Raw genomic sequence first — 12,530 nt, 5'->3', positions numbered from 1 at the left:
GAAGAAATCATGAAAAACTGTGGTTATACAACTAAATACTAGTTTAGTGATTCACAGGATTGCTAAAAATGCAGTTTTAACATAATAGTTTTGAGTTTGTCGCATCAACAGCAGATGCTACTATTATTGTGAACACCCCCTTTTCTACTATTTTTTTTACTAATAGCCCAATTTCATAGCCTTAAGAGTGTGCATATCATGAATGCTTTTTCTTGTTGGATTTGTGAGAATCTACCGAATCTACTGGTACCTTGTTTCCCATGTAACAATAAGAAATATACTCAAAACCTGGATTAATCTTTTTAGTCACATAGCACTACTATTATTCTGAACACTACAGTATGTCATTGGTGTAGCTTTGTGAAAAGGGAAGGTGACTGTGGGGAAAACTAATGACACTGCCTGAGATAGAACACTCCAAACTTTTAAGTGGATATGTGATTCATGTAAGTATCTTGCTTGTTATTGGAATAGTGCAGGAGGCAGAGCTATTCAGCTGTCTGTCCTACATTTTTGTACCTCCACTAAATAGTTTTAGAGTCTATATTGTGCAGCTTAACGTTTTGTTTTCATGTTTCTTGAAACATCCTCTTTTCTCTGTGTGGTTTGTTCTTTTTAACTTTTGCCTCCTGTGTCTGCAGAGGAACAAAAAGGTATCCACCACTTTGAGTGCATCTCTTTGATGCTGCATGTGGATTATTATTATTTCAGGGGAGACACTTTATGTTTTAATTTTGCATGTTGTCTGCAGTTTAATCCTGGATGCATGTTTCATTACAGCTACTTTATGTTCGTTTGAGGACTAAGCAAAAAAAAAAAAAAAAAAGTTTAAACTTCTTCAGTAGCTGAAATAATTGCTGACATTGGGAGCAATAATGAATGTGCTCAGACACCACGAGTGCCCTGAGAGATTTTTGCACAGAGCAGAAAATTTGTCACTTTGATTTGTCACAAATTACAGTTTTTATCCCTCCGGCATGGAATATGGGGGGATATAAGCGATCAGCATGTCCACCCGCTCGTCTGGTTTCACTTCTTAGCGCGATATCTCAAGAGAACCAGTTGACCTATTTCATTCATATTTAGTATACGAGTGTATGATTCCCCGACACTTTGTTTTACTGATTTGTGGGGAATAGGGGGATATGTCATCTCCTGATGACTATTGTTATTATAAATCAATCTCTTCATCATTTTTATGTCTCACCACTGTGTACATAACATGTGGGCCATAATGTTGTCATGCTTGCATCTGTCTATCTGTCAACACATTAACAACAATACATAGTAAACACTTGGCACTTACCCTATTGGTACTCCCTGAGGTTTAGATGAGGTGATTGTATTTTAGGGTGTATGGTGGACATTAGGCAATTTAAGTTTAGACTTAAATTGACTAACTAATTGTTTCTTTATATCAAACAACGATTCAGTGTCTCAGAGCCTGAAGGACTTTGTCCAAAATCTAAAGACATCATTTTCTTTGTTTAAACAAACTTTCTAAGTTTGTTTAGCTGGTGTAAGTCTAATTCAAGCAGCTTACTTTGGTCAAAAGGTCATTTGAGTCATTTGAAGCAGTTTAAGAGCTGCTGCTGTCATTATAATCTCCTGGTGTTCAATCGTTGTTGTGCCAAAGCAGAAAACAAGCACATCTTCACATTTTACAAAGGATAAAATAAATTTCCACGTCTGATGTGGCTGATGTCCACTTGCTCTCACCTGCAGCCAGTATGATGTCCGGTATAGCTGCAGGTTCGGGTTCCCAGGTGATCGACTCACCACTGCTGACTCAGCAGATCGAAACACAGAGACTGTGCATCAAACACCTGAAGAATGACAACAACAGGCTAAAGGTGAGCCAACATCAGAGCAGTACACATCCCCGGAGAGGCCACAGAGAGAAAAATACCTAATTAAGATGATGTTCTTCATCAGGCACTCAAAATGCTGTTGCATGTGCCTGAGAAACTGTTTATTTTCCACATTGTGTTGACTTAGTTTCCACGTTTTGATGAGTTTCTGTACAAAAGATAAATGAATCAAACATTTTGGCAGCACAGAAGGCCAAGTCATTCATTCCCGCTGTCACCTCCTTACAGCACTCGTTCTTGTGCCCCTCTGCAGTCTGAATTAAAGGCAGTTTTCTATTTTTATTTTATTTTAAGCTCAATCAAAGCTTTCATTTGTGTTTAAAATGAATTTGGACTTAATTCTTAAAACATAATCTTGATATATATTTTTTCTCTTTCTTTGTCCACTTCAGCACTTCGTAGTGATTCTACAGTTGTTCTCAGACGTTTACATACACTCATCTTGGTCATGACTGTCACTGCAATGATTGCTTTGCACTGTTCTTGTTTCTGAGTTGGAATAGTTGTACAACCCCTGGCAAAAATTATGGAATCACCAGCCTCTGAGGATGTTCATTCAGTTGTTTAATTTTGTAGAAAAAAAGCAGATCACAGACATGACACAAAACTAAAGTCATTTCAAATGGCAACTTTCTGGCTTTAAGAAACACTATAAGAAATCAAGAAAAAAAGATTGTGGCAGTCAGTAACGGTTACTTTTTTAGACCAAGCAGAGGAAAAAATATGGAATCACTCAATTCTGAGGAAAAAATTATGGAATCACTCTGTAAATTTTCATCCCCAATACTAACACCTGCATCATATCAGATCTGCTCGTTAGTCTGCATCTAAAAAGGAGTGAACACACCTTGGAGAGCTGTTGCACCAAGTGGACTGCCATGAATCATGGTTCCAACACGAGAGATGTCAATTGAAACAAAGGAGAGGATTATCAAACTCTTAAAAGAGAGTAAATCATCATGCAATGTTGCAAAAGATGTTGTTTATTCACAGTCAGCTGTGTCTAAACTCTGGACCAAATACTAACAACATGGGAAGGTTGTTAAAGGCAAACATACTGGTAGACCAAGGGAGACATCAAAGCGTCAAGACAGAAAACTTAAAACAATATGTCTCAAAAATCGAAAAATACACAACAAAACAAATGAGGAACGAATGGGAGGAAACTGGAGTCAACGTCTGTGACCGAACTGTGGAAACCGCCTAAAGGAAATGGGATTTACATACAGAAAAGCTAAACGAAAGCCATCATTAACACCTAAACAGAAAAAAAAACAAGGTTACAATGGGCTAAGGAAAAGCATTCGTGGACTGTGGATGACTGGATGAAAGTCATATTCAGTGATGAACCTCGAATCTGCATTGGGCAAGGTGATGATGCTGGAACTTTTGTTTGGTGCCGTTCCAATGAGATTTATAATGATGACTGCCTGAAGAGAACATGTAAATTTCCACAGTCATTGATGAAATGGGGCTGCATGTAAGGTAAAGGCACTGGGGAGATGGCTGTCATTACATCATCAATAAATGCACAAGTTTCCGTTGATATTTTGGACAATTGAAAGGATGTTTGGGGATGTTTCAAGATGATAATGCATCTTGCCATAGAGCAAAAACTGCGAAAACATTCCTTGTAAAAAAGACACATAGGGTCAATGTCATGGCATAGGGTCAATGTCAACAAGTAGATCTGATTTGATGCAGGTGTTAGTTTGGGGGATGAAAATTTACAGGGTGATTCCATAATTTTTTCCTCAGAATTGAGTGATTCCATATTTTTTTCCTCTGCTTGGTCTAAAAAAGTAACCGTTACTGACTGCCACAATCTTTTTTTTCTTGATTTCTTATAGTGTTTCTTAAAGCCAGAAAGTTGTCATTTGAAATGACTTTAGTTTTGTGTCATGTCTGTGATCTGCTTTTTTTCTACAAAATTAAACAACTGAATGAACATCCTCTGAGGCCGGTGATTCCATAATTTTTGCCAGGGGTTGTATAACATACATCTGTAATATTAATAAAAACAAATTATTTGGTGCACCATCGGGAGGAGGCCCCGGGGAAGACCCAGATCACGCTGGAGGGACTACGTCTCTCAGCTGGCTTGGGAACACCTCGGGGTTCCCCCAGAGGAGCTGGGGGAGGTGTGTGTGCATCAGGAGGTCTGGGTGGCTTTGCTTGAGCTGCTGCCCCCGCGACCCGACCTAGGATAAGCGGAAGAAAATGGATGGATATTTGGTGCACAACTTTTAATTATATGTAATGTTAAATATTTCTAAACTACCTATGTAGTCATGATACTGTGTGCACACCTGATCCCATCAGTTCCTGCTAAGTACTTAGCTTTGAGGAACACCAGGAGCCATGCATACGCCTCCATATGGAACTGGAGTTGCTGGATGTTCAGCAACTCAGTTACTCCAAACACACATCAGAGCTGGTGGTAGAATGAATAAAATGGTCTAAATATCTAGTTTAGTCCTTAAAGTCTGGTCGGTGCCAGAAAACCAACGCAATTAATTACCAATTCTGCTGAGAAGAGTGGGCAGATACCCAAAACTCTATGAAAAAGTGGTTGATGATGACTGAGTACAAGGTAAAACTTGTTGAGAGAGATTGGGCCAAATGCTAGGTGTGTGCTATGTGCACATTTTTCATTTCAGAAAACTTACAATAGTTTAAAACTTATTGGTCAGCTGTTGAAGTGCCCCCCCCCCCAACCCATCTTTCATTAAAGATGTTTATACATATTAAAGAGGTTCATTGTACACATACACGTACCACATTAATGAGGACAGACTGAAGCTGGTGGTTTTGTTTGTAGAATACTAACTCGCATTTAGACCTGTTTATACATTTGCGAGTTCATACGGCTGCAGTAAGGTCTTCTCCTCCTCAGGCAGAGAAGATGCACACCCAGCTCGCATCACTGCCTCCTCTCCGAGTGACCAAGCTTCCATCCAGAGACACCCGTCCAGAGGTGCTCTCTAGCGCCCTCTACCGCAAGACTGACCAGTTGTTGGAGACACTGCTGCAGTTGAGTGCCAACGTTAAGGTGGTGGATATTACTGGAAAATCTCCAGGTGTGCAGAGACCTTAAAAAGACTGCTGTCACATGTAGAGGAACAAATATATCCCAATGCATCACAGAAACAACACCACACACTAAATCTCATCATGGTAGCAAAAATTTATACTTTTTTTTTTTTTTTTTTTTTGCAAAGGCAGCTTTGTACACAAATAATCACTTTTACAGCCACTTTTGTGTAGATAAGTCCGGGGATGGACACATGAATATTTGCAAGTCACTAAATAGGTCCTAAACTTTACACAAGACTTTGTTTTCATGCTGGGCAAATTCACTCTTGACAGCAGCATAGTCAGACAAAATTTAGGCAAGCAGGACACAAATAATACAAAAAAGGATATAATAGATAAGTACAGTGAATCTAGAAAGTATTCACAGTGCTTCACTTTTTCTACATTTTATATTACGTTGTTTCCAAAATGGATGAAATTTATATTTTTCCCATCAAACTTCTACACACAGTACCCCATAATGACAATGTGAAGAAAGTTTTTTTTTTTGTTGTTTTTTTTTAAGATTTTTACTAACTTATTGAAAATTAAAATCACATGCACAGAAGTATTCATAGCCTTTGCCATGAAGCTCAGAACTGAGCTCAGGTGCATCCTGTTTCCACTGATCATCCTTTAGATGTTTCTACAGCTTAGTTGGGGTCCACCTGGGATAAATTCAGTTGATTGGGCATGATTTGGAAAAGCACACACCTGTCTACATATAAGGTCCCACAGTTGACAGTGCATGTCAGAGCACAAACTAAGGATGAAGTCAAAGGAATTGTCTGAGACAGGATTGTCTCGAGGCACAAATCTGGGGAAGGGTACAGAAACATTTCTGCTACTTTGAAGGTCACAATCAGCACAGTGGCCTCCGTCATCCATAAATGGAATAAGTTCAGATCCACCAGGACTCTTCCTAGAGCTGGCTGCCCAGAACCCGATGGTCACTCTGTCAGAGCTCCAGCATTCATCTGTGGAGAGAAGAGAACCTTCCAGAAGAAGAGCCATCTCTGCAGCAATCCACCAATCAGGCCTGTATGGTAGAGTGGCTAGACAGAAGCCACTCCTTTGTAAAAGGCACATGGCAGCCCACCTGGAGTTTGCCAAAAGGCACCTGAAGGACTCTCAAACCATGAGTAAAAAAATTCTCTAGTCCTGATGATTGGTGTGAATGCCAGGTGTCATGTTTAGAGTAAACCAGGCACCATCCCTACAGTTCCTAAGTTCCTACAAGTACCCCGGGCTGTGGCTGGACAGCAAACTGGACTGGACAATCCACACCACCCACCTGTACAGGAAGGGACAGAGCAGGCTGTACTTTCTGAGGAGGTTGTTGTTGTTTAATATCTGTAGGAAACTCCTGTGGATGTTCTACCAGTCCATAGTAACCATCATCCTCTTTTACACCGCAGCGTGCAGCACATCCAAGAAGGACACATCCAGGCTGGACAAACTGATCAGGCGGGCTGCCTCTGTGGTTGGCATGAAGCTGGACTCTCTGGTGATGGTGGCAGAGAAGAGAACACTGGACAAACTGCTGTACATTATGGATGACCCCAGTCACCCTCTGCACACTGTTATCAACAACCAGAGGAGCCTCTTCAGCTACAGACTGCTCCTTCCCAAGTGCAGGACCAACAGACTGAAAAACTCCTTTGTCCCTCAGACCATCAGACTGTACAACTCCTCACTCAGGGGGAGGAGGAGCAACAGGAAGACACAAGACGGGAAGGAGAGGAACAGCAGTAGACAGTAAACCAGTAGCGATCAGGATTTCTGGTATTTATTAGGGCCCGAGTAGGACAAAGTCATATGAGGACCCTTTTGTAATTGTGCTGTTTATTATTAGGGCCCGAGTAGGACAACGTCCTACGAGGACCCTATTGTAATTGCGCTGTTTATTATTATTATTATTATTATTATTTATTAGGGCCCGAGTAGGAAAAAGTCCTACGAGGACCCTGTTGTAATTGCGCTGTTTATTATTATTAGGGCTCGAGTAGAAAAAAGTCCTACGAGGACCCTATTGTAATTGTGCTGTTTATTATTATTATTATTAGGGCCTGAGTAGGAAAAAGTCCTACGAGGACCCTATTGTAATTGTGCTGTTTATTATTATTATTATTAGGGCCTGAGTAGGAAAAAGTCCTACGAGGACCCTATTGTAATTGCACTGTTTATTATTATTATTATTTATTATTATTATTATTACGGCCCGAGTAGGAAAAAGTCCTATGACGACCCTATTGTAATTGCGCTGTTTATTATTATTATTATTATTATTATTTATTAGGGCCCGAGTAGGACAACGTCCTACCAGGACTCTATTGTAATTGCGCTGTTTATTATTATTATTATTATTATTTATTATTAGGGCCCGAGTAGGAAAAAGTCCTAGGAGGACCCTATTTTAATTGCGCTGTTTATTATTATTATTATTATTATTAGGGCCCGAGTAGGACAATGTCCTACGAGGACCCTGTTGTAATTGCGCTGTTTATTATTATTATTGTTATTAGGGCCCGAGTAGGAAAATGTCCCATGAGGACCCTATTGTAATTGCGCTGTTTATTATTATTAGGGCTCGAGTAGAAAAAAGTCCTACGAGGACCCTATTGTAATTGTGCTGTTTATTATTATTATTATTAGGGCCTGAGTAGGAAAAAGTCCTACGAGGACCCTATTGTAATTGCACTGTTTATTATTATTATTATTATTTATTATTATTACGGCCCGAGTAGGAAAAAGTCCTATGACGACCCTATTGTAATTGCGCTGTTTATTATTATTATTATTATTTATTAGGGCCCAAGTAGGACAACGTCCTACCAGGACTCTATTGTAATTGCGCTGTTTATTATTATTATTATTATTATTATTTATTATTATTAGGGCCCAAGTAGGAAAAAGTCCTAGGAGGACCCTATTTTAATTGCGCTGTTTATTATTATTATTATTTATTATTATTATTAGGGCCCGAGTAGGACAATGTCCTACGAGGACCCTGTTGTAATTGCGCTGTTTATTATTATTATTGTTATTAGGGCCCGAGTAGGAAAATGTCCCATGAGGACCCTATTGTAATTGCGCTGTTTATTATTATTTATTATTATTAGGGCCCGAGTAGGACAACGTCCAACAAGGACCCTATTGTAATTGTGCTGTTTATTATTATTATTATTATTATTATTATATCACTTCTGAAATCAAAATTTCAGCCCTTTCCCATGCTCAAAAACTCACCAAACTTTCCAAAGGCGTCCGGCCGGATCCGAAATTCGATATTTTGGGGCTGCGCACAAGGTCGCAGCAAAATCGCGAAAAAAAACCTCCGCATAGGGGGTTTTTTGTCGTAGCCTCACGAACTTCGGTACACATATTTATCATGCTGGGATGCACAAAAACGTCTCTTACTGTCATAGTGAAATGTCGACAGTAAGTCGGCCATTTTGATTTTAAGTTTCGATTTTGAGCTATTTTTTGCCATTTTTGGCCATTTTACTTTAAGAGGTCCTGATGTCACATACTTAATCCAATCAACTTCATTCCACTTCTAAAACATGCAGAACAAGTTGGTGGAATGTAATTGTTCAAAAGAATGTAATTAGTTCAAACGGCGTGGCTGCTAGGGTTGGTCAAACTTTGGCGAGCTTTTCGGAGCACGCCGTTTCACTTCGAACAGCTGTCACGCCCACATACTTAATTGTAGATCCGTCAAACTTGCTGGACATGATGAGGGCTCCGCCCTGAATGTGTGCATATATTAACATCCCACCTGCGCCATAGCGCCCCCCGGTGGTAACAGGAAATGTCTTATTTTTACTTTAACAGGTCCTGATGTCACATAGTTAGCCCAATCAACTTCATTCCACTTCTAAAACATGCAGAACAAGTTGGTGAACGTAGGCGATGAACACCGTGAAGTTACGAGTAACGGCGTCCGTGTGGCGGCAAGCCGAATATTGCCCATTCGCCATGAAATTACGTTCTTCCTTTTGACGGCTTTAATTTTGTCATATCATCATGAAAATTGATACACAGGTCAAGCACGACAACCTCTTACAGTTCATAGGGGCGTCGCCCATGGGCGGAGCAAAATGCCTCAATAGCGCCCCCTTGAAACTTTCAAAAAACCCTCCCCATAGGGTTTCTGTTCCATCTCCCCATAGGGGTTTTTTTGGAGTAGGGAGGTGAAAATTGGTACACGTGTGACTTGCATAGACGTACAAAAAAGTCTCTTGCACCATGGGTCTACTCCCAACAGGAAGTCGGCCATTTTGAATTTTCTTGTCATTTTGGGGTGATTTCCACACGTTGTATTTGAACGAACTCCTCCTAGGGATTTTGTCCAGTGCACTTCAAATTTCTTCCAGATCATCCAGAGACGATACTGATCAAAAGTTTTCAAAAGCTTTTATCTGTGTCGAAGGGTGTGGCCGCTATGGCGCCTCCATTTTGACCCTTTCGCCATGGAACATTATACTTAAACAGGTACTGATGTCACATAGTTAACCCCATCGACTTCCTTCCACTTCTAAAACATGCAGAACAAGTTGGTGAACGTAGGCGATGATCGCCGTGAAGTTACGAGTAACGGCTTCTGTGTGGCGGCATACTGAATATCGCCCCTTCGCCATGAAATTACGTTCTTCCTTTTGACGGCTTTAATTTTGTCATATCATCATAAAAATTGATACACAGGTCAAGCATGACAACCTCTTACAATTCATAGGGGCGTCGCCCATGGGTGGGGCAAAATGCCTCAATAGCACCCCCTTGAAACTTTCAAAAACCCCTCCCCATAGGGGTTTTTTGTAGTACGGAGATGAAAATTGGTACACATGTGTGACTTGCATAGACGTACAAACAAGTCTCTTTCTGGTAAACTGCACCTGAAATTTCACTTCTTTTATGATCCTTTCCAATGTGGCATCTTCAGCTGGTTGTTGCACAAAACATGAACATCCTATTCTTGAAGCTTTAATATAGTCAGTTATCAGAGCCCCAAACCTGAATTCTTTATATTGGTTTGTAAAATGAGGACACTTTGGTAAATGGACTGCATTTATATAGCGCTTTTTCATCTGCATCAGATGCTTGAAGCGCTTTATTTATTTAACTTTATTTTGTTTGTGTGCTGTGCCAGATACAGTATTGTTCAGAAAAATAGTAGTGCTATGTGACTAAAAAGATTAATCCAGGTTTTGAGTATATTTCTTATTGTTACATGGGAAACAAGGTACCAGTAGATTCAGTAGATTCTCACAAATCCAACAAGACCAAGCATTCATGATATGCACACTCTTAAGGCTATGAAATTAGGCTATTAGTAAAAAAAAGTAGAAAAGGGGGTGTTCACAATAATAGCAGCATCTGCTGTTGACGCTACAAACTCAATACTGTTATGTTCAAACTGCTTTTTTAGCAATCCTGTGAATCACTAAACTAGTATTCAGTTGTATAACCACAGTTTTTCATGATTTCTTCACATCTGCGAGGCATTAATTTTGTTGGTTTGGAACCAAGATTTTGCCCGTTTACTAGTGTACTTGGGGTCATTGTCTTGTTGAAACACCCATTTCAAGGGTATGTCCTCTTCAGCATAAGGCAACATGACCTCTTCAAGTATTTTGACATATCCAAACTGATCCATGATACCTGGTATGCGATATATAGGCCCAACACCATAGTAGGAGAAACATGCCCATATCATGATGCTTACACCACCATGCTTCACTGTCTTCACTGTGAACTGTGGCTTGAATTCAGAGTGTGGGCGTCGTCTCACAAACTGTCTGCGGCCCTTGGACCCAAAAAGAACAATTTTACTCTCATCAGTCCACAAAATATTCCTCCATGTCTCTTTAGGCCAGTTGATGTGTTCTTTGGCAAATTGTAACCTCTTCTGCACGTCTTTTATTTAACAGAGGGACTTTTACAGGGGATTCTTGCAAATAAATTAGCTTCACACAAGCGTATTCTGTCACAGCACTTACAGGTAACTGTAAGACTGTCTTTGATCATCCTGGAGCTGATCAATGGGTGAGCCTTTGCCATTCTGGTTATTCTTCTTTCCATTTTCTTCCACACGTCTCTGGTTTTTTTTGTCCATTTTAAAGCACTGGAGATCATTGTAGATGTACAGCCTATAATTTTTTGCGCCTGCGTATACGTTTTCCCCTCTCCAATCAACTTTTTAATCAAACTATGCTGTTCTTCTGAACAATGTCTTGAACATCCCATTTTCCTCAGGCTTTTAAAGAGAAAAGAATGTTCAACAGGTGCTGGCTTCATCCTTAAATAGGGGACACATGATTCACACCTGTTTCTTCCACAAAATTGACAAACTCACTGACTGAATACCACACTACTATTATTGTGAACAGCCCCTTTTCTTTTCTTTTTTTTTTACTAGTAGCCCAATTTCATAGCCTTAAGAGTGTGCATATCATGAATGCTTGGTCTTGTTGGATTTGTGAGAATCTACTGAATCTACTGGTACCTTGTTTCCCACGTAACAATAAGAAATATACTCAAAACCTGGATTAATCTTTTTAGTCACATAGCACTACTATTATTCTGAACACTACTGTATCTCATATCTGCAACAGAAAACAAAAACAGTCACAAATATGTTTCCATTTTGCAGTAAAATTTGTAAAACTGTGTTAAACTACGAATTTGAATTTTAAAGGAGACCTGCATTGAAAAAAATGGTCAGATTTTTTGAACAAAAATGACTTACATTTACACATGAGATCCTTCTGAATGTAGTAAAGTAAATCTGCAAGCCCAGATCTGTCATTCAACGGAGAAATCTTCATTTGAAAATGACAAATTTACAGCTAAAATTTAGCCCTCCGCACATTGTCCCACTCATCATGGACGCTGCTGAGACGTCACGGACAAGACCCTCTCCCACCATGCATTGCACCAATTGTAATTTGTGGATTCACGTCAGTTTGCATCTGCACCTTTTTCTTGTCTTATACGGAAGGATCTACTTTTTTAAAACTTCATATTGTCTTGCGGCACGTTTGGTGAGTACACATTTCTTTTATTTGTGCTTGAAAATTATTTTGGGGGACTTTTTCATACGCTCATTTGATTGAGTGGTGTCACAAAGAAAATCTACTGTCTTTCGCCTCCGGTACCATCGCGGCATATGGAGGCGAGACCCGCAAAGAATCCCAGTCATTAAAAATATATAAACCTCTCTCAGCGTCCATGGAGCTCTGGGGCTCTGATTGCCGAGACGTACGGTGCTGTGGATTTTGCCGCAAGAAGTCTGTCCTTGCAGCAACAGGTGTACCGGCCGCTTCGCATTAAAACAGCGAGCGTAATCTCAGGACTTGTGCCAAGTGTGCTGCAGCTCCATTCAGTAGACAGAGAGGTGATGCCGGTGTTGTGCGCTGAATCTGGTACAACACCCCGGCTGCAAAGCAGACTCGGGCAGTGTGAGTGGCCCGCGTCGGCGGTTAACAAGCTCGTTAACGAGCCCGCAGACTTAATAAGCGCAGCGGAGGCAGAGAGCGGGAGAGGAAGAACGGCACCCGCTGTCGGTCATTGCTGATCTGA

The 12,530-nt window shown here is 40.3% G+C and overlaps 1 protein-coding gene across 8 annotated transcripts in view; it reads left to right on the top strand.

Annotated features, from left to right (window-relative positions):
- The window catches only part of dctn1b (dynactin 1b), a 160,335-nt gene that overhangs the window by 143,574 nt on the left and 4,231 nt on the right, over positions 1-12,530 (top strand). For 7 of the 8 annotated variants that reach the window (XM_034159869.1, XM_034159868.1, XM_034159867.1 and 4 more), the window contains 3 exons: positions 642-653; positions 1,726-1,853; positions 4,768-4,951. In XM_034159869.1, coding sequence (XP_034015760.1) covers positions 642-653; positions 1,726-1,853; positions 4,768-4,951 — 324 coding nt within the window. The remainder of the gene's footprint in view (positions 1-641; positions 654-1,725; positions 1,854-4,767; positions 4,952-12,530) is intronic. The other variant, XM_034159866.1, reaches the window with a different exon arrangement.

Source organism: Thalassophryne amazonica, chromosome 19, assembly GCF_902500255.1.
Source record: "Thalassophryne amazonica chromosome 19, fThaAma1.1, whole genome shotgun sequence".
Classification (NCBI taxonomy): Eukaryota; Metazoa; Chordata; class Actinopteri; order Batrachoidiformes; family Batrachoididae; genus Thalassophryne; species Thalassophryne amazonica.
Note: the sequence above shows the minus strand (reverse complement) of the source record. Positions and strands in the feature narration are given on the sequence as shown.